The 23,545-nt window shown below is 35.1% G+C and overlaps 2 protein-coding genes across 3 annotated transcripts in view; one reads left to right on the top strand and one right to left on the bottom strand.

The window, feature by feature from the left end:
* Window positions 1-23,545, top strand: part of LOC137488592 (rho-associated protein kinase 2-like) — a 57,005-nt gene that overhangs the window by 30,267 nt on the left and 3,193 nt on the right. Inside the window, exon 6 of the mRNA XM_087298435.1 lies at window positions 9,760-9,830. Within this exon, the coding sequence (XP_087154561.1) occupies window positions 9,760-9,830 (71 nt within the window). The remainder of the gene's footprint in view (window positions 1-9,759; window positions 9,831-23,545) is intronic.
* On the bottom strand, window positions 18,765-23,272 carry kcnf1a (potassium voltage-gated channel, subfamily F, member 1a). Of its 2 annotated transcripts, XM_087297083.1 has the most exons (2): window positions 22,963-23,272; window positions 18,765-21,463 (listed from the first exon to the last, which is right to left on the bottom strand). In XM_087297083.1, the coding sequence occupies exon 2, from the start codon at window positions 21,449-21,451 to the stop codon at window positions 19,973-19,975; it is 1,479 nt and encodes a 492-aa protein (XP_087153209.1). In that variant the 5' UTR covers window positions 21,452-21,463; window positions 22,963-23,272; the 3' UTR covers window positions 18,765-19,972.

Raw genomic sequence — 23,545 nt, 5'->3', positions numbered from 1 at the left:
GGTGAAGTTTATCTATATATTTATAAATTAATTATTTAATATATTCAGTCAATTTTCTATTTTTTTTATTTGAGTGTTTTATTAGAGATGCCCCCATCCAATTGTATAAAGTGTCGGTTTAATAAGTAAAATAACTTTATTTACTTAAATTAAAATCATCCCAGTAAATCAATGATAAAGAACTTAACACCTGACATTCATTTTATGCGTTGTTTATTTTATTTATATTGTATCATACCTGTCAACATTAGGATGTGAAAATAAGGAATATTAAAATTAATAGTTATTATAAATAAATAGATTCAAGTTATCAAATCTCATTAATCTTTTCTTTACAATAATTTAAGCATTCTGATTAAAGATTCTGATGACATGATAACCTTGCATAAAAATATCATCGTATTGTGCTCACTGCTTTAAAATATATATTTTTTAAATGTCTGGGTAAAAAACAAAAGCTTTTTTCCCCTTTGAAGATAATATATTTTATTTTGGGAAACATTTATAATATTATACAACAGTAAACATGTCAATGAATCATTGACTTCTGCTGTCTTCATTAGTTTCAAAAACACAGATTTCTTTACGATTTAAAAGGGCACCTTTGGAGATATTTTCTGCTGGAGATACTGTTGTCCTAAAAAACAAGCAAAAAAAGTAAATAAAAAATCTTACACATACCTTAGAAACCTTGGCAATTTGGGGTTGATGTCATTTCTTTGAAAGAAAGAATGTCTGATTTTGGTCAGCAGAGGGCACTAAACTCTGGTCAATGTCATTTACTGTAAAGACACACTGTTGAAAAATTGGATTATTTTAAACCTATGACCTATTTTTGAACAAAATGTGTTTCTCTCTTAACATTTCTGTCCGCTGTTGCTTTTATTAACACATAAAATTATGATTAAACAATAAAAATACAAAACACCTACAATTAATACACATCTGTTACTTCACTCTGTTCATCTCTCTTTTTTTAATCTCTGCTTTGCCGCTCATTTCTCTTTGTCTCAGTTTTTGATGTCTTCAGAAATCCCTCGTGCATCTTAATAAAGGGAGACGTTATGCGATGTAGAGATTTATAGCTCCTGTAAACAAAAGCTGTCTCCAGGGCAGGGTACTTAAGAAAATTAAACCTTTTCATAGAGGGTATAAAGAGGATAGAAATAATCAAAGCCTTTATTTATTAAAATTATATTTATCTCTGAGCAAAAAAAAAAAAAAAAAAAACTAGTAGCCATACATAATTATGGTGTTTATCATTTTAATCATGCACAAAATATTTGTTCTGTATGTTTGGGTCTAGTGTGCTGTGCAGTATTTTAGTTTGTATTTTATAAAATGTACATATTGTTATATTGACAAATAAGAGGGGTTGAAAATGTAATTTACATTATGTATGCAATTTATTTAGGAAAATAAATAACATTAACAGCATGTAATGTTTTCAAGCATTCATAGTAAGTTTAAAATCCATAACAAATACTGAGGGAAAAAATAGGAAAATATTTGGTTTACACTTTTAAACCACTAAAAGACCCTATTTTTAATTTCTGCATTGCACTGAGGATTCTGAAGATTAGCTGAGTGTTTAATGCAGCTTGATGATTTTTATAATTCCTCTGAGACACTGACCATCACATACCTGAACTCTCTTTAACAATGCTTTTCCTTCAGACCACAAATCTCAAGCTCTGCTCTTTTATTGCTGGAATAAAGCATTTTACAAATTTTAAAGAGCTCACAGACTCCCAAAGATGCTCCGTGACCTTGAAGGTCTTCTGAAGTTGACCAATAATGTTTTAAATGTAGTAATTACATATTGATTGGTTGTTACAGTAAACAGATTTGGCTCAAGAAAAGATTTGATATTGACAGGAGGAGATTTGGGATGTGGAGTAATTAGTGTAGCAAAACCATGATTGATTTACAAGGATTAAGTATAATAACCATGTTTTAAATTCATTCATTCAGTTTCCTTCAGCTTAGTCTCCATTTCAGAGGTCGCCACAGCGGAATAAACGCCAATGATTCAGTTATGGGAAACACCCATACACACTCATTCACACACACTTTTACTGACAATGTAGTTTATTCACTTTACCTGTAGTGCATGTCTTTGGACTCTGGGGGAAACCAGAGGACTCAGAGGAAACCCACTTTCAGGCAGAACATGCAAACCCACACAAACATGCCAACTGACCCAGCCCAGCCCAGCCGGGACCTTCTTGCTGTGAGGCACCGTGTTTTATGATGTATTATATATAATATATTTTTCTCTAAATATGGTTGCTGTTACACATAAACTTATCACTTTTCAGAGCTCGTGAACTTTTTCAACATCATCAGAATTGGCAACTAAAACAAACAAAGTAAAAACAAACACAACATCCCCAAAATGATTGAAAAAGTAAATAAAAATACAATCGTATAAAAAAATGCAAATGAAACTGCCTTAAACGTAGGACTCAATTCTTCAGTCAAGAGCAGTGAATGAGTTTGTTCTTATCTTTTGTTGTTGGATTTATAAAAAGCACAGTTGCAGCAGGAATATAGAATTCTGTCACTTTAAGAGCTGCACGGATCGGATTTGATGTTACACATGAATTTTTATTCTCAACTCTTTAGGTTTATTTATTACATAACAAACTAAATATTTAGCATGTATTTGGCACTTTAGGTTCATGCCTATTAAGTTAAAGAATATTACATGTTCTGCTCCATCTCTAAGACTGCGTGCATGCTGAAACACACTTTAAAATGCTTAAATCTAATGCATTTTAATAAATCAAGCCATGCTACTTTTTTTTTTTTTACTGATTTCCACATGAACCCAGGATTTGCGGGGGAACGAATGCGGACTGCTGAAAGGGGGCAGGATATGATGCAAAAATCATTTTATCTTGATTACTGTTTTTCATAATTGTTGGAGGTCTAACATTCAGTTGAACAGCTCTAGATGAACTAAATTTTCTGAATTTCAAGGTCACTACTACCTATTTGAAAGGTATTTATATTCTCAAGCACAGTCAAATTTCAATGCGATATTTGCAGAATAATCCATGCAGGTTATACTGTACCTCTCTCTCCTGATTTATGCGTAAGAAAGATCTGGGTTCATGCAACAAAAAAAAAAAACAAAAAAAAACTTGAGAACATTTTTAGATACCTGGTTGAAAACCTCTTGCAAATCCTTGACAACAAAATTATGGCTTAGAGACCCACTAGTATCTGAGCAGTGTGAGAGACTGTAGTGATGTCTTGTGTTCAGATGTGCTGAAATCATTCAAGCAAGAGCCTGGGCATATTATAGCAATGGCAGGTTTTTCAAAAGAAAAATAAAGCACATTTTAATTTAAAGTGGAATAATATTATCTTTTAGGAATTCAAAGTGCAGCTCAAAACCTTGTTGTGGGCTGTAATTAACACACCATTTATCCATCAATGTCAATGTGCTTATTAAGTTAAAAATTAGGTATAAATTAAGTAAAAAACTTAAGGAAACACTAGTAACTCAAACCAATGAACAATGAAATGTAATAATCAGCATTCTTCGTTATTTGGATATTATTACAGTGTGACATACCATAGCCAACTTTAAGAAAAAAACACAATGGTTTAAGTGTATCACAGATTTGGTTATCTTAATCAAGTTATACTGAATCTGTTTGCGGTAATGGATCTGATCACTATTACAAAGAGTCAAATGACTCATTAGTTCTTTTAAATCAAAAAGAGGAGTCGATTCCCCTGAATCAAACCAGTTCCACACATTGGCATTGACTCTCAATTTTCAACGCCTTAAAATTGAGGAATCAGTTCTTTTTATAATCGACCCCCAGCCCTACTGGGCTCTTCATACTCACTTCTGACTGCTGTGACCTTCAGAAATTTTTGCTGCCATTTTTATTTGTGCTGAAGTTATTGTTGTTCTCTGATTTTGGCCAATTTTACAATTAATTTACTAAAACATGGTTCTACTAGCATGGCATAACTAAAATACAGTGCATATATGGGTGGCATGGGGGCTCAGTCATTAACACTGTTGTTTCACAGCAAGAAGGTCGCTGGTTCGAGTCCGGTTTTTCCCACAGTCCAAAAACATGGTATAGGTGAATTAAATAAACTACATTGCCTGTAGAGTATGAGTGTGCGTGTATGTGTGAATGAAAGAGTGTAAGTACTGTGTTATGGCTGGAAGGGCACACACCGCCATTGTGCCAAAACTACACTGTTAGACCTTACCAGGGTTTTTTACAGTAGAACACTGGCAACACTGTTGCCAGCCACGCACTGTAAAAGTTTGGTTACAGTAAGTAACTGGCAACAGTGTTGCCAGTTAATTACTGTAACTGAACCATTACAGTGAGTGGCTGGCAACAGTGTTGCCAGTTATTTACTGTAACTGAACCAATACAGGGAGTAGCTGGCAACAGTGTTGCCAGTTATTTACTGTAACTGAACCGATACAGGGAGTAGCTGGCAACAGTGTTGCCAGTTATTTACTGTAACTGAACCAATACAGGGAGTTATTTACTGTAACTGAACCGATACAGGGAGTAGCTGGCAACAGTGTTGCCAGTTATTTACTGTAATAGAGCAGCAGTGGTAACTAACTGGAAACTGTGTACAGTTAATTACTGTATTGTAGTGTTACAAATCACAGCATTATACTGCATACACATTAATAGTATGCCATATATAGTTATTGTAGTGTTACTAAAATTAATCAGTAGTCTTAGCTGTTATTTAAAAATAGAAGGCATAACATTTTTCAGACAAATTTATTTTATTGTTTTGGCACGAAACAAATAAATAACAGAAAAAGTATAACAAAATTAAGAAATCAGCAGATATAAATATTGTCTTGCATATTACAGGTCTGCACAGTAAGGCTGCAGTCACACTAACATTTGAGCAAGCAAAATTCTGTCATACTGCACTGCGAAGTGGAATTAAACAAAGCGAGTAGTGGAATTAAACAAAATAATTAGAGATTGAAAAAGCAAGCCAGAGAGGTCATGTTTTGATCTTTGATTGGTATCAAGCAATCACATGATGTGATTTCGCATGTCAGCGTTCTCCAAGCTTGAACTTTCCAATGCTGCGAATTATGAAATTTGTCCCATGAGCTATCATTCCAGGTCTGCAGTACTCACATGAGTATGAATGGAAGTCTATAGGGAGAAAAGTGCAGTGTGACCGGGACTTTAAGCTGTAGCTCTAATTAAACACACCTGATCAAACTAATTAAGACTTGTTAGAAATCTACAGGTAATGTTGAAGCAGGGTGGGTACTAAACTCTGCTGCGATGCAGTTCTCCAGGAACTTGGAGTTTGACCCCCATGGTATACAGCAGTGGTGCTCAATCCTGTTCCTGGATATCTACCTTCCTGCAGATTTCAGTTGCTACCCATATCAAACACACCTGCCTGTAATTATCATGTGGTGTTCAGGTCCTAATTAATTGGTTTAGGTGTGTTTGAAATGAATAGCAACTGAAATCTGCAGGAGGGTAGATCAGCAAATGAACAGCAAAAAACACAACATAATTATTTTAAAGTTTAAAGTTTTAAATAATTAAAAACTGTGTTAGATCTCAATAAAAAGTTTAAAGTAATTATAAAAAATAAAGTTGGCAACACCGAAAAACCAAAGGATCCAATCTTTTATTGTTATAATTATCTCATGACAACAAACTTTATTATTGTTTCTAATATAAATTCATAGGTGGAAACACTGCTCTGAAAAATACTTAGCAACAAACTCACAACCTGGGACCGGACAGTGGAGCATTTGTGTGTGGATGGCTATGTGTCTCATGTTTTTGTGATTCCCTGTGATGATGTGCACATGTTACCTTACTGAGATGGAGGAATTTAATGTTGGCTTAGTTGCCAGAAAGATACATACAACTGTTAGCATCTGTACATTATGGCAGTGTGCAATATCCAATAAATACTTAAACAAAAGTAATGTAAGAAGTTATATGAGGAGAGGCTAACTAGCTAACAATGTAGCTTTCAAGTACACAGTTCAAGATAACAACAATATAACTTAAAACACAGCCTTATTTTAGAAACCCTCAAAAACATTTGAACACATTTTACTTTCTCATTATAGATTCTTATTTAAAGCCTAAAACATATCAGACTCTACATCTGAATTGATGGACAGAGAATAGAGCACACTCAGCAGTAAACAAATCAAACACCTGGCTCCCTTAAAGGGCCGGCATTTTCTGAAAACTATTTCTAACACCTTTGTGTTTAGAATAAGACAGACAGCCTGTGGGAGTGTATGGTGATGCCTAAATCATTATTTTCTGCCTTTAAAATGCACGTCTCTATAAATACTGTAGCAACATAAACCATCAGAGAATTTATTGGAATTAATTCTTTGCACTACACAATTTCATACAAAGTCTACTCCTTTCACAGTAAAATAATGTGTTAATAAATAATAAATGTTTTCTTTTATTACAGCAAAACACTGGCTATTTTGCAGTTATTTACTGCACAATCTACAGAGTAACAGTGCAGTTATACTAATTAAACACACCTGATCAAACTAAATCTAAAGGTAGTGTGTTGAAGCAGGGCTGGAACTAAATTCTGCTGGGCTGCGGCCCTCCAGGAGTTTGACATCCTTGGTACATAGCATATTTTCAAAGGAATTGCCTACATTTATCACAATCATGCACATATCATTGAATAAAAACAATAATATACAAACAATATACAAACGTCATCCAAAGCAAAAAAATAAAAAATAAATAAATAATCTGATCCTCATGTTGTTCCAAACCTGTAGTAATAATAATAATAAAAAACAAATAACCTGATTAATACATTTATTTAGGAAAGTCTTTATACTATACTGTTAATGCCATTTTTACCAACTTCTCCAAACAAATTCATTGAGTCTCTGCGAAAATGTATGTACGTGCTGTTTAACATATTTTTTAAATAACACATTTTTAATAGTTAATTAGCAAAATACTAATATTCAGCTTAAAGTGCAATTTAAAAGCTTAACTATTGGCTAAACTAGGCAAATTAAATTAATTATAGAAAAGTAAACAAAGTTATAAAAATGATTATGATAATTTGGTTGCTCTGTGTGAATATTTTTGCCTTTAAATGCATCTCGTCGATATCTTTACCTTTTAATTAGCTCTGTGACATTGACATTGGTTGACTCCTGATACTCAATGTTAAAAACATAAAAGGAACCAAAGAAAACACAGAGATGGGTGCAGAGAAATTTAACTTATCATCAATGCATGGTCTCACTTTCTCCTCAATACTGACCATACACATACCAAAACTGAACAGTATATATATATATATATATATATATATATATATATATATATATATATATATATATATATATATATATATATATATATATATATATATATATATAGCAACATAAAGCAGTACATGGGGTAATAATGGTTGAGCAGTAATTTACCATTTATTATCACAGTAACTATCTGTAATGGGTACATAAAGTAAATTACTGTAATTTATTCTTTGCACTACAAAATTTCATACAAATCCTGCTCCTTTTACAGTAAAATACTGTTTCCTTTTAATACAGCAAAACACTGGCTATTTTACAGTTATTTACTGCATAATCTACAGTAAGGGTTAACAGTGTACTTATGAAATGATCCAGATTAAAAGTTTCAAATAATAAAAATACATGTTTTTTGTTAAAAATGTTTATTTAGCATTTTATATGTATATAATATTGTATTTTATTAAATAAAAAATCATTCCACTCCTTCCCCCAATTTTTCATACCATATACATGTTTTTATTAATTTATTATGTGTCATATTGATTCATCAGGCCTTTTGGTAACTTCTTTTGCTCAAAACTATTTTAATTTTTAGCTACACACAAAGTTTGCCCATAACATTTCAATAAAACAGATCATTTTAGGCAGTTTGTCTGTTTATTTTTTTAAACTAAACAGTTTACAGTCTTTTATTTCACTTAGTGAGAGGTATAATAGCAGTTTCAGTCAATTGTTCATGCAAAGACAGACCTTACACCTCTCACAGTATGCATATGAGAAGTAATTGCCAAGTTCTTTTGCCCTTTGTAACTTAACATGCTTAATGTAATTATATCTTTTACCGCATACCCATCAGTAAATGTGCAGCTGCGCCCTTGGAGTTGTGGATATAGTCTGAAGGATGGACGAACAAAAAGTGGTGTCTGAAACACTGATCCATTAGTAAAGAAATAAAACATTTATTTTTTTTAAATAAAGGTCACACTCACTCTTTTAAGAACTCCGTGCCAAAACCTTGCTTAAAATATTGCCCATACCCTGAGAGAAATATGATCATCATTCTGCTTTATGCCAGTGAATAATTATCCAGAGTAATGGAGCTATACTCCGCACTGGACCAGGCTTCCTCTGCCACTCATGGCCAATTTTCTTAATTAGGCGTCTGCTGATAATGTAAGCACAGCGTGTGAAATATATCTGCAATAAAAGTGTGTCTTTTGTGGGGTCGTGGCGAACTGAAGGGTGGGAATGTTATGGACGACATGTGTCTGCGTGAGATTTAGGAGCAAGGATTTAGTGGGCTTTTCAATCTCAGCGTGCCTGTGCTGTTCTCAGGATGACCTTGCTGTTGTGAGCAGACTATAGTGTGACTGTCACTTCTTTTAGTCCGACCAGATTGAGATTCCTCCCAGCAGCTGAGATGACATGAGCTGCTGAAGAATGGCTGCTGAGAGGCGCGTGTCTCCTGACAGCTAAACACTGCACGCACAACTGTAACGGCATCATCTGTGTTGGACTAGAGGGCTTCTATCAACAGGAAGTTTGTGTTTACTAGTCAGTTTATTTGTATTCTTCTTGCCCTCATTTAGCAAATAGGTTAACATAGGAGTAATTTGACATAGTGTGTTTTTAATGTGGTTGTGGCAATCGTCCATGTTCCCACTAACCGGTGCACTTTACTCACTCAGCATATCAAAATACTTCATCGATTTCTCTCAGAACTTGCTTTTAGTAAAAGGCAATGCTTGCTTCATAGCCTTAGGAGTTACAGATAAATATTTTGAGATGCAATTGTATTTGCTATTTAAAAGGTGAACAGGACCCCTGCTTCACTACATCTAGGCTCATTGAAGGAATAGTTATAGGACTAGCCCAATATTTACTTACACTCAAGCTATCCTTGGTGTATATACCTTTAATCTGGAGTGTTTTTAAGTTTGAATTTAAATCGTCAAACTAACCCATACACCACCAAGGGTTAATGCATGTCTTATGAAGAGGATTGATGTGTTTTTGTAACAAAGGTATTTTTTTATTTAAAAATGATGAACTTAAATCTTTTCCTTATCTGTATTCTTTACAATTTTTTGTCTGACCTCTGACTCAAAGCATTTGTAGCTTAAGTTCTTGGAATTCACAGTCAATCACTTGCCACAAATTTTGTTTACCACAAAGAGGATGGCAAACATGAAAACAATTTGGCTTGGCATTACTGTTAAATAGTATACGGTTAATTATTCATTATGCCATGCCTTGTGATCAGAATGTGTCTGTAAATTTCAGCTCAAAATACCCATCGGATTATATAGTTTACAATGCAGAATTTGCCCTTTTTGAAGTCTGGCAACAATGTAGCTGTTTTTGTAGCCTGTGCCTTTAAATGCAAATGAGCTGGTTCTCCCCACCCACCGTTCTCAAGTGTGTCTGCTTCTCATGTGTTTTGTCAGATAAACGGCAGTCAGTGAAAGAGACAGACTCGGATAAAGCTGAAGTCCAGCTTATTAGTCAAAAATACCAAGTAAGTTTATTTGATGTATTTATTGTGGAGTTCATTCAGACATTTCTGAAATTATTAGTCACACATAAATACCCTAACAAAGTTTGCAGTTCACACACACGCCTTTACAGACACTATGCAGCTATGGTGATTCCAGCGGTTATAAAGTGCAGCGATTTTACTGTCTTTATTACAAACATGCTCTGTTTTAAAAAATTTTCAAATATGTCAGAACTCATTCTTGAGGTGCAGCTGATCACAGAGAGTTGGAACAGATCCTGTTCTGTGGACATGTTTATACATGGTAATATGGAGGCATGGTAATACAAGTCTGTCAATCAATTTGGTGCATAAGGAAGTCCACATTTCTACGTCACTTTGCATTAAACCTCAAAATTACTGGGATTTGAATCCTATTTTAAAGTCAGGAATTTTTTTTAAATGAGACTTGTGTTTCTATCACTTTAATATGACTGTGGACACTATATACCTACACACCTTTCTCCACAAACAGCTTACAAAAGTTGATTTAGCATCAAAGGTGCATCAGGAAAATATGTAAAACGATTCTTGACTGTGGTTGTGTCTGAAAGAAAAAAAGGTCCCACTTTATATTAGGTGGCCTTAACTAATATGTATTTACACAGGAATTAATAGTTTCTTACAATGTACTTATTGTGTAAATACATGCATTTACTGTGTACTTATGCTTCATTAAATACATGTATGTAATTACATCTGCAATTAACTTTTGTAATTACATTTGTAAATACACTGTTGAACATCCCTTACACCTTAACCCACCCTTAAACCTACCCATACCACCAAACCTGTCCATAACCCAACCTCTACCCCAACTCAAAAGCACCACAAGTGTTCTCAAATACATTATAAACACAGTAAGTACATTGTATTTATTTTTTTGATGCAAGTACATAGTAGTTAAGGACACTTAATATAAAGTGGAACCGAAAAAAAGTCAAATACACTGAGGATGAATTGAGGATGAGTAAAACAGGGGATAACTTTCATTTTTGGAAAAACTATTCCTGAAGTTAATTGTATGAACTGATTGTAAGGTAGCGTTACCGATAGACATCAAGATGCCGAGCAGACATCGTGATACTTGGCTTCACCCCCATCGCAGCAGCAAGCCGCTCACAAAAAATCCACACTTAGGCCTCATTTACACTTATACGTATTAATTTTAAAATGGCCATTTAGAACGAAAATGATCCACGTCTACGTTTTACCTAGCATTTCTGAAAAGATCTTCCTCTATACCGCTAAAAACGCACATCATGTGACCACACACACAGGCATGCGTTGCAGCATATGTGGACGCGTGAGCTCCAGGCAGTCAGCGGGTGCTTTGGGCACAAAACCCCAGAAAGCAGTGCACGTTGGCCAAGGATATACCGCTGGATCGCATCTCACAATAGTTGATTAACATGTAATTTAATACATCTTGTTTCTATCTAACGACTCTTCTGTCTTTTGAATCTGTCAAGTAACGTGACAGCGGTAGTACACTGCTTCGATCTTTCGCTTTCACACTTGTACTTAGTAATTTTAACGAAAACCTCAGATACTGTTGGTTTGTTCCTGTTGGTTGTGCAGCTTTTTTTTCCAACCAAGTTTGTGGATGCCATTATATTGACACTGATCACTCTGCCTATGCATGCCAGAGTCCCGTGGAAAAAGTGATTGACAGGTGGTAATTTGTGTGTAACTTATCTATTTAGTTTGGATCTGGTTATGGGTAAAACAAAGACCATGCAGGTCAGGTAGTTGAAATGGTCGGTTACAAATAATTAACTCGTTATGAATTTATTCATTATTCATAAATAATCAATTCATCTCTGCTTACGAAGACTATGCCATTGCGATGTTTCACATTAGACATTGTACGATGCCAAATTGGTCGACATAGCCCAACCCTATTAAAAGGCATTAAAGTGATAGACAGAAAGACAGACATAAAAGACCATGGTAAATCAAGAAGAATTATTAACAGAAAATCAACTAAAAAACAGTGAACAAAAAAAAATCCCTTCAATGTTTCTCTCTGATTTTTTTTTCTATATCTTCCCACCAAAAGAAAAGGTCAGTTTTGATTGCTATGATGATTTGCCTTCAGGCTTAACCACAGTCTTTAAACCCAAAGTGTGGTGAGAAGTACTTGTGAAATTTTCTTTTGTGAATTAATAGTTTACTCTAAAAGAAAAGACTGAGGCTAAAGTATTTTTAAGCATCATTAATGCAGGTGTCCTTTCCCCTTTGTTCCCATCTAAATGTATTCTCTTTGATGGCAACAGTGTGAAAGACAGCAGAATGCTCTGCCCTTAAATCACACCCGCTGCTGTTGTCTTTGCCACATTAACCATAAGTGGATGTGCTCATCTGAACACAGTCATTACCTTTCTTTTCCATTAGATTGCCCTTTCTCACTTTTGTCTTCCTCAGTAGGGGCTTCACATAAACTATGAATAATGATGATCTCATACCTGTTTGACTTTGTTTTGAGAATAAATGCTTGTCCTTGCAGACTTGCCAAAGGTCAAGCCCAGTGACCTAGCATTGTTTATTTGATGCTGCAAATGGTAAGCAGCTGTGTGTGCACTGCCTGTTCACACCATGAGAACTATAAAGGGACATGATAACATTGTGGCTTAGTGGTTATACTGCTGCCTTCACAGCAAGAAGGTCGCTGGTTCGAGCCGCAGCTGGGTCAGTTGGCATTTCTGTGGGGAGTTTGCATGTTCTCCCTGTCTTCGTGTGGATTTTCTCCGGGTGTTCTGATTTCCCCCACAGTTCAGAGACATGCGGTATAGGTGAATCGAATAAAATAAATTGTCCGTAGTGTTTGTGTGTGAAAGAGTGTGTGTGGATGTGTCCTAGTACTGAGTTGCAGTTGGAAGGGTATCCGCTGCATAAAATATATGCTGGATAGACTGGGGGTTCGTTCCTCTGTGGTGACCTCTGATAAAAAATAGACTAAGCCGATGGAAAATAAATAAATGAATGAATAATAATATTGTTTATTAGAACTTTTTCAGCACTTTCTCTTGATATCTTTAAAGCAGGATGGATTCTGATTGGATATCAATGTTTTTATTTTTTCAGCGGATGGAAAGAAGTATTTTGAAATTGCTTCCAATAATAATGTTTCTCTGTGTCATTTTTAATGTAACTGTAATTTTTTATTAATACATTTTTTAAGGGATGCTCTGATCAGGATTTTTGCAGCCGATACCGAGTACCGATTCCTTGTCATGGTGATCGGCCGATAAAGTGTTTCGATTTTGATGCTTCAAGCTTTATAACGCGTTAAATACATTATCCCACTAAGTATAATACTTGTTGAGATCTCTCCTTACCCAAGGGAGTAATTTAGGGACGCTGCATGTAATCTCTTAAACACATCTCCTATAACCATTATAAGTAAATATTTATGTTAAGTATATTATAATTGTAATTATAAGACTAACAATTAAATTTGAAAACATTGCAAATGATGAAAGGAGAATTCAGCTTGTCTCAATCAAGAAAAAGTTTGTAGCGCATATTTGATGCATAAGAAGTTCAAATGCACACATTCATTACTACTTTACTACTGTAAAGTGAAAAATCCCTGCATTTTTCATAATGTTTTTAAAAGTGAAATCCTCCAGGCTTTTAGTTTACTCTCAGATGACAGATGACAAATTGTTATAACAAACAAGACACATTACTCAAAGAATAAAGTGTACACTCAAATAACAATAATAATAGTAATAATAATAATAATAATTACTATTATTATTATTATTCTTGTTGTTGTTTCAGTGTACACTTTATTCTTTGAGTAATGTTTTTTCATAGGGATGCCATAGAAAACTGGGTTTTTAACTAACTTTTCAGTGAACAGTTCTTAAAATAACAATTTGTTTCTTAGTGTGAAGATAAATAATACGATTTAAATAATCTACTCACATCTTTTCAAGAGTTCACACTTAGCTGATGATTGATTATAAAACTTACTTGGCATGCTGTCCCAGGAGAGAGCCCTGAGCTCATAAGATCCTTGAACCCGTGGCTCCCTCTGGTTTGCAAGGCAAGAGGGGAGTTTGAGCTCAGGTAGATCTCGAGAACCCTGCTGTAGTAGCTAATAAACAGATAGTAATTGCTCTTAAGAGATAACCACCTACTAGAAGCATGTCTATGGCGCCAATTTTGATTAGTCAATTACTTTAATGTTTTGGGAGAAAACCAGCGAAGCACGGGGAGAATGCGTAAACTACACACAGAAACGTTGGCTGGCTTAATAAGGACTAGAACCAGTGACGTTCTTCTTGTGAGGCAACAGTGCTAACCACTGGGCCACCGTGCCACCCATCTAGGAAAGGAGGAGAAGTAGGGGTGGAAGGGGGGATTCTGTAAAACGAATCTGGCTGTTATATGGAGCTTAAGGTATTTATAGTGGCTTAGGAATTGTCTGATTGGTGAATCGTAAATTGAAATTGGGACAGGCCGCAAACAATCATAAGCACATGATCCTCTAGAAATTAGTTCATAAATAAACTTCACTTTGTGGAATGGCACCATCAGTGGCATTAAAAAATGTTTTTAAAAATGTATTTTGTTGGCATGGAAGAACAACAGTCAAGGTCAGGAGTTTTGTTTATTACGACATAATATTTCAATAAATCTTTCAACAAATCATATGGTTAAACACCATAACATTTGGAATATATGACATGTCGCTGACATAGAACCATTCTGTGTTGCTTTTTAAAACATTAAACAAAAATGAAAATGTATTTATTAAATTCTGTTGAACACAAAAGAAGATATCTTGAAGAATGTTGGAAACCTGACTTCCATAGTATTTTTTTCCTATTATGTCAATGACTACCAGATTCAAAAATAATTCAAAATATCCTCTTCATCCCAAGTACTTAATTTGGACAACTTTGAGGGTGATTTTGTCCATATTGTATTTTGAACTCTCAGATTTCACATTTTCAAGTAGCTATTCCTCTTCCTAATATTGTCCAATCCTAACAAACCATACATCAGTGGAAAGTAAGTTTATTTATTCAGTTTCAAGTGATTTATAAATCTCAATTGCAGAATATTGACCCTTATGACTTGTTTGTGGTTTAGAGTTACAAATAAGCTTTGCATTGATTTGTGGGTTTTTAGGATGGCATAATATTCGGCCGAGATGGAACTGTTTGAAATTCCAGTGTTCAAATCTAAATTTTGGGAAATTCACCTTTTAATGTTGTTCAAGTTAAGTTCTCCGTCATGCATATCACTAATCAAAAATTTATCTTAGGTTTAATTATCGAAGGAGATTAATAAAATGCTTTCATTGAACATGGTTTCTAATTAATATTCTAATGATGTTTGTAGGAATTCCTACAAATACCTGTACTTAAGACTAAAACATGCCATTTTGTCTAGTTCTGAACTATTGCTGTTGCTCAAGCTAAAATAGTAATTCAGACAATCAGTTGCTGCTTTTTTAAATACTGTACAGCAGAACTAGTGTAACCTTCCTGAGGAGAATGATTTTAAGTGAGAAAAAAGTAAAACAGAGACAATCATTTGATTTTGTAGATCTTTCAAAAATATGTTGGTGTTACGGAAATGTGTATTTATCCTATTGTTAAACACCATAACATTTGGAATTTAAGAAATGTCCCTTGGAACTATTATGTGATCCTTTTAATATAACATTTAAAGGTGTAGTTAATCCAAAAATGAAAATGTATTTGCTAAACTCTGTTGAACACAAAAGAAGATATCTTGAAGAATGTTGGAAACCTGACTTACCAGTTTCTAAAATGTTTCAAAATATTCTCTTTTGTGTTCTTAAGCAAAATTAAACATGGGTTTGGAACCAGGAATGGTGATGAGTGCGTTTTCATTTTTGGATGAACTATCCCTTTAATATTGGTAACTATTCATTGTCATTTATGACTTTTATTTATATATTTTTTTGGTCTGAAAAACATCATTTATACAACATTTAAACAACACGGTTAATAAATGATTTCTTAAAGGGGTGGTTCCTTCAAAATATAAACATTCTGTCATTATTTACTTAACCTTGACTTATTTCAAATTGTTAACCATTAATTAGCATGTTTTTTTGTTTATATATATATATATATATATATATATATATATATATATATATATATATATATATATATATATATATGTAAATGGTTATTTGTTTTCAACATTTTTCAAAACATCGTCTTTTGTGTTCAACATAACAAGAAAGAACAATCAAGACATTATTTTTGGGTGAAGGATTGTTTTAAAGCATTATCTTTCTTTTTCATTCTCATTATAGCTATCATCCTTGATTTGTCCTTGTTATTTATAGAAGCCAACAAGCGTTGGGCTTTAAAGTTCCAGAATGTGTCTGATGTAAGGGGGGTCTGAATGTGTGCTCTGAATGCAATGTGTGTAACTCAATACTGATCCGTGTGCAATTTAGATTTTGGACACTGTCAGCTGCACAGAACAGATGCTTTCCTTTTAGCTCAACTAAATCTGAACAACAACCTTGTGGTTTGGAAGAGTTATAGAGGTGCATTTAGCTGTTATTTATGTTGCAGATGCTGATTTAGATGCGCTGGTGGGGTCAGTGATTATTGGCTATTAGCACCGGCTGCTCTTTTGTCCACCCACAAGCCAGATCTGAGCCGTATCTCAGTGTCCAGCCATACATACACAAACAAACACAAAGAGCTTTCCGTGTGGGCACAAACACATTCAATGCATTAATTCACTTAGATGGAATGAATAACACCCACACACAGCCATGTCCACCCATGTCTTTTAGGAGCCAACAAATGAGTGAATCACACCCCAAGGGACGATCAAAACACTGTGGTAAAAATCACACCCTCAAGTGACACATCATTTAAATCCCAAAAGATGAGGGTGGATGTTCACACTGTTGTTTAATGGGCAGGTGAGATGAAAAAATAAAGTAGTATACATGTATTTTCATAGATGTATACCACTATCTGACAAAGGTCCTGTTGTCGATCTCAGTTGTTAGATCAACAAATAATAACTTGACTTATAGTAGATCATTTGGAAAAGTGGGAGAAGGCAGATTTTTCCGATAAATCATCTGTTGAACTGCATCCCAACCATCACAGATACTGCAGAAGACTTTTTGGAACCCACATGGATCCAAGATTCTTACAGAAATCAGTCAAGTTTGGGGAAGAAAGGTTTGGGGTTACATTCTGTATGGGGCCGTTTGAGAGATCTGCAGAGTAGATGGCAACATCAACAGCCTGAGGTGTCTGGACTTTTGTGCTGCCCATTACATTATAAACCCCAGAAGAAGACAAATCTTCAGCAGGATAGTGCTCCTTCTCATACTTCAGCCTCCACATTGAAGTTCCTTAAAGCAAAAAAGGTCAAGATTCTCCAGGATTGGCCAGGCCACTCACCAGACATGAACATTATTGAGCGTGTCTGGGGTAAGATGAAGGAGGAGGCATTAAAGATGAATCCAAAGAATCTTGATGAACCCTGGGAGTCCTGTAAGAACTCTTTCTTTGCCATTCCAGATGACTTTATTAAAAAGTCATTTGAGTCATTGCAGAAATGTATGGATGCAGTCGTGTAGCAAAGTTTTAGATATCAATATGTGGCCTGTGACAAAATCATAAGGTTAAACTTTATGTTGCATATGATTTTTTTTTTTGGCAATAACCAAAAATACATGATATTAAAATGATTGATTTTTTTCTTGTATACCATTTGGATATTAAGTAAAGATTATGTTTCATGAAGATATTTTGTAATACACAAAATAATAATATGCCATCCTAAGTACTTAATTTGGACAACTTTAAAAGGTGATTTTCTCCATATATTTTTTTTAAATCTCAGATTACACATTTTCAAATAGTTGTTCCTCCCAATATTGTCCAATCCTACACGCTCAGAAATAAAGCTATGTGAGCTTTCACTGGGGTGGTTCCTTTTCGAAAGATACAAATTTGTACCATAAAGGTCCATATTAATCCCTCAAGGGTACATAGTACTTAAAGTGTTCCTCTTAAAATTTTCAGGTATAATCAAAATTACTTTTAAGGTACCAGTATGGACCCTTTAAGTACAAATGTGTACCTTTTGAAAAGGTACCACCCGAGTGACAGCTCTTGTACCTTTATTTCAGAGAGTGTAACACACATCAGGGAAAAGTAAGTTTATTTATTCAGTTTTCAAATAATTTACCATATGACTTTGTTGTGGTCCAGAGTTACAAATAAGCTATCCCTCGATGTGTGGTTTATTAGGAAAGAACAATATTCAGCCGAGATGGAACTATTTAAAACCTGGATTTGAAGGTTAAAAAAATCTACATTTTGGGACAATCACCTTTTCAGATTGACCAAATGAAGTTATTAGCAATTCATATCACTAATCAAAAATTACTCTTTGGTATATAATAATGGATGAAATTAATAAAATGATTTAATTAAACATGGGTTTTAATGATTATACTATTTTTTTTTTTTGACATAAAAGAAAAAAAAATCTCAAATCTCGAAAAAAAAATCAAATTTGATCTATAGACTATTCCTACAAATATACCCATGACTGGTATTGTGATTCAGTAAAAACATGAATTATTGTCTAGTTCTAAACTATTGCTGTTGCTCAGGCTAAATTATAGTTCCAGTTGGTTTTTTTTAATGCTGTCCAGCAGAACCTGAGGAGGAGGATTTTTAAGTAGAAAGAAAAGTAAAACAGATGTTTATGGTGTTAGACAAATGTATTAGGTTATGTTTTTGTATGCTTCACAGTACGTTAATTGCATTACAAAGTAATAGTTATTTTTCTTCCTTCAGGCTCATTCTTGTAAGAGATTAGTCTGACATGCTCATTACTGCAAGACGTCTTCAGAGACCATGAGTCTTGAGGTCTTAAATGTGGATAAGAGGATAGATTTTATTTTACAAGTAATTTTATTTTCAGTTATGCATGTTATATGGTTATTTGTACTCTTTTTTTCTGAAATGTTTTAATTGTTTATTGTTCCTTAAAACACACACACACACACACACATATATATATATATGGACCCTTTAACTGATTTTAAATCATTATTTTTAAATGGGAAAACAGTCTATATAAGTAGTGCATCTTAGCATTCTTTTTAGACTACAAACCTCAAACGGAGATATTTTGTTCATATTGAAATTGTGTTTTTATTTCAGATAATTCATCCAAATTGTAAATTTGCTGTTAATTTACACCCCCTCAGGCCTTTCAAAATGTAGGGTTCCTGCAGAGGCTGAACATTTTCCCTTCACGGGAGCCACAAGTTTGAAAACTGTTTTGCTTGTTATTTGTTTGACTCTCAGAGTCATCTACTACCATTTTCCAAACCATCAAGGACCACAGCTTCTGCTAAAAAGCTTCTTTGATGACCATTAAATGCAAAAGAAAAAAACACACACATCTTGGAAAGCCTGAGGGGGAGTAAACGAAAGGAATAGTTCATCAAACATTGAAAAATCTTTCATCATTTACTCTTTATTTGTTCACATTTTTTGTTCTGTTGAGCAAAAAAATAAATATATATATATATATATTTTAATGAATGTTTGAAACTATTCACACACATTGTAAAACTATGTGACTAACCAAGTGAATAGTTACAGATTTCCAACATTCTTAAAAATAACTTCTTTTGTATTCAACAGATAACAAATCATCAAACTGGTTTGGTAAAGGTGAAGGGTGAGTAAATGATCACAGATTTTAATTTTTGGATAAACTATTCCTTTAACAGCTAATTACATTTTTAGCTGAGTTATGCTTTCAAATAGTAGATTGGTTGTTGAGCTGAGATCAACTAAAGATTAGATAGATAGATAGATAGATAGATAGATAGATAGATAGATAGATAGATAGATAGATAGATAGATAGATAGATAGATAGATAGATAGATAGATAGATAGATAGATAGATAGATAGATAGATAGATAGTTAGATGGATGGATGGATGGATGGATGGATGGATGGATGGATGGATGGATGGACTAGCAAGCGTTTACCTAGACCTATTATTGATTTCGGTTTCTAAGCATCAAAGTAAACTGTTCGTAATTATTAGTAAATCCCTCTAGTTGTTGCATTTGTGGGCACGTTGGTTTTTGGACACCGTGGCTGTCTCACCGAGTAAAGGGATGAAGGAGTCACTCTGAGAGGCGCTCACAGCTGCACTGTCCCACATCGAGCTGCTGCCAACTGAAGCCGCTCTTCTCTCAGCCTCCGGACACTCCTGCGCCTCCTCCTTCGCGCGTAACGCCATGAGCTCAATCTCGTGCTTGGCTGCGGTCTCGAGCACGCGCTGTTTACTGTACACGATGACGAAGTTGTTGATAATCGGGTGGATCGGCAACGCGATGGCTATCACGCCACACAAGAAACTGACCGCTGCGTTACATCTGCCCAGCGTGGTTTTAGGATAGATGTCTCCATATCCCACAGTAGTCATAGTAATGATGGCCCACCAGAAGGACTGCGGGATGCTGGTGAACATGGTCTCTGGGTGGCTCTGCTCCATCGTGTAACCCAGCGCGGAGAACAGAAAAATCCCCACACTCATATACATGAGCAGCAGACCCAGCTCTTTCAGGCTGCTTTTGAGCGCGAACGTTAACGTTTGTAGACCTGACGAGTGGCGCGCGAGTTTGAAGATGCGCGCGATACGCATGATGCGCAGAGCCTGCACCGCCTGTTGCACATTGGCGAGCTCCATCATAGCAGTGCCCAAATGCGTAAGAATCAGCACTACATAAAAAGGCATGATGGCGAGGAAGTCGATTATGTTCAGGAAGGAAAACACAAAGTGCAATTTGCTTGAAGAGGACGCGAGGCGCAAAACGTATTCCACTGTGAACCAGATGATGCAGGCCGTCTCGATGGCCTCGAGGGTCGGGTGCTCCGTGAGGTGACCCTCATCATCTTGCACCTGCAGCTCCGGAATGGTGCCAACGCACATGACCACAGAGGACAGCAGGATGAACACGAACGACACCACCGCGATCACGCGCGCTGCGACAGAGGACTCCGGTTTCTCCATGAGCTTCCACAGGAAGGTCTGGCACCTCTGGCTTCTGCTGACCCTCGCATAATCATCATCATCCTCCAGGTCATCCAGGATGGTCTTGACCTTCTCTGCTATTTCCGCCAGCTCGGTTTCCACCTCATTTAAACTACATCTGCAGCATTCATCCAGATAGTCCTCGTCGATTCCCCAGTAGTCCATCTCTTTCATGAAGCACATGGGACAGATTCCTCGTTTCATGTGAATCTCTCCGTAGTAGTACAGCTCTAGGATGCATTTAAATGCCTCTGGGTCTCTGTCGAAGTAAAACTCCCGTTTTAAGTCGTCGTAGTCATCGCAGAGCCCGGAGAGATCTTCTGCGGAATCAGAGACTCGGTTCAGCAGCTCCGCCAAACGCGTCTCGGGATATCGGTTCAGCACGTCCCCGTAGAGAGTGTGCTTGACACCTCCGATATTCACAGAAATCTCCGTCTCCTCGCTCGCTTCTGAGCCGTTACAATCCGCGTAACGAGTCCTCGGGAACTCCCACATGTCATCTGATAGCTGCAAGTCAGAGTTTCACAGAAAAATAAAAGAATAGCTTTCATATTGAGGATCATAACTAGGTTGTAAAAAGTCTATGAATAGTAGTTAAATATTTAGGGAAATTGGTTTAGACATTCACTAGGTGAATTTTAGAAAATCAGTTTTATATATTTAATAACCAGGCCCCTAGCCAGAAAGGGGTAATTTTCTCAATAAGTGGAGCTTTTTGCAGTTATTCTGCTCAATTTCTATTAAAGTATAATGATCAAATACTACAGTTTAGTGACATCTTAAGCACTAATCTTTGCTGCATTAGCTTGTCAGATAGTGATCATAACCACACTTTTTGAGGCAACAAAAATATTTACTATAATTTTGCTTGCGTACCATAATATTTGACCACAAAGTGTTTATTTAAAAATGTGCATTTAGGCTGCAAGTTATTACAATTTTATGAATAATGGTTTGAGAGTAGAATATTGAAATAAAAAATGTAAAATGAAGTATAAGAATAAATCATAAACTAGCCAGCTCAGTCAGTCAGAATGTATAAATTTGAATTATTATTATATCTTTTTATTTCAATATCTACAGGCAATTACAACATAAAAATACAAACAGATAGAAGTATAGTACATACAATACAAATATTATTTTTTTGCAACAATGGGGCAATTTTAAAGAAATATGACAGTTTTTTAAGAAATATAAAGCAAAAGAAAGACAATGAGAAAAAAATAAGAAACAATAAATAAATAAGAAAGGGCACATACAAATTATACAAACTAATGCAAAATATTAAATACAGCACATGTTTTCTAAGTTTTAATTGTTTTCTTGTTATGAGACTCTGTGATGTTTTATAAGTACAGATCTAATTCTCGTTTAAAAAACAAAATTTTGCTTACATTGACTATATTTACATTTATGTACAAAAAAACTTCCAATAAATAAAATGAGGTTTATACAAAAAGTTAAATTAAGAGATTGTTTTTCTTCAATATTCAACCCAAATTAATCTGTCAATAGCTTAAAGAAAAATCCCCACAAACCTTTTGGACAATTGTAATAAAATTTTTTATTTGTCTTAAAGCCTTCCTTTGTCGGTTATTTTCACAATTTATGATGGCATACTGTCAGAAATGGGACCAATAGGGGCCCTATTAGCCTAATAGCTCATACAGGGGCCAAATTCTGGACTTTGTCAGAGGGGGTGGGTCTTTCGAACCAACCGTATCCCCCTGGCTACTTACCCCATTTGACATTTGAAAAATAGCCGAAGCCTTTATTTTCTACCTTGAAAACGAGCCTTATTATATGGCATGCTATTAAAATTGTTTAATTTAAAATAAATAAATAATTTGTATTTTAATTGTAAACGTACTGTTTGACTAAATTAAGGATAAAAACTAATATTAAACTATAGAATGAAATAGGTTAATCTTTAATCTGAAACGTCAGAAATGAATATATGAACATTATATTTCATGCAGAGCGTCAGATATGATCAAACTTACTTGTATTTAGAGAACTGTAAAGAAAGTCTCGGACTGCTTGACTTCAGCTGCAGGATGTCCGTGTTGAGAGCAGAATAAATCCGAAAGCGTGCAAAATGTATGCTTCCCTTAATGATTCCATATTTATGTTAATTTATCTTACTTAATTTAAATCGCAACGTCTTGTTGTTGCGTTAATAAAAATAGCGCTAAAGATTATTATTGAAGCAAAGTACCATTTTAGCTGAGATAAAATCTGCTTATATTTGGGTCAAACTGTACAGAAAGTCTAAAAAGCTTCAGTTGCATGATGTCCGATTGAGAGAAGAATAAACCCGACAGTACAAGAGGAGCAGAAATAAGGTGAGAGAGAGAGAGAGAGAGAGAGAGAGAGAGAGAGAGAGAGAGAGAGAGAGAGAGAGAGAGAGAGAGAGAGAGAGAGAGAGAGAGAGAGAGAGAGTGTGTGTGTGTGTGTGTGTGTGTGTGTGTGTGTGTGAGTGTGTGTGCCGGAACGGGCGTGATGATGGGAGGGGGACAACTCATAATTTATGTTTTCAGATTGAAGGACCAGGAACAGGCTGCAACTCACACAGTCGTAAAACCT

Source organism: Danio rerio, chromosome 20 (genome assembly GCF_052040795.2).
Source record: "Danio rerio strain M-AB ecotype USA chromosome 20, GRCz13ab, whole genome shotgun sequence".
In the NCBI taxonomy this organism is placed as follows: Eukaryota; Metazoa; Chordata; class Actinopteri; order Cypriniformes; family Danionidae; genus Danio; species Danio rerio.
The sequence above is the reverse complement of the archived record's forward strand: the minus strand, read 5'-3'. Positions and strand labels throughout refer to the sequence as shown.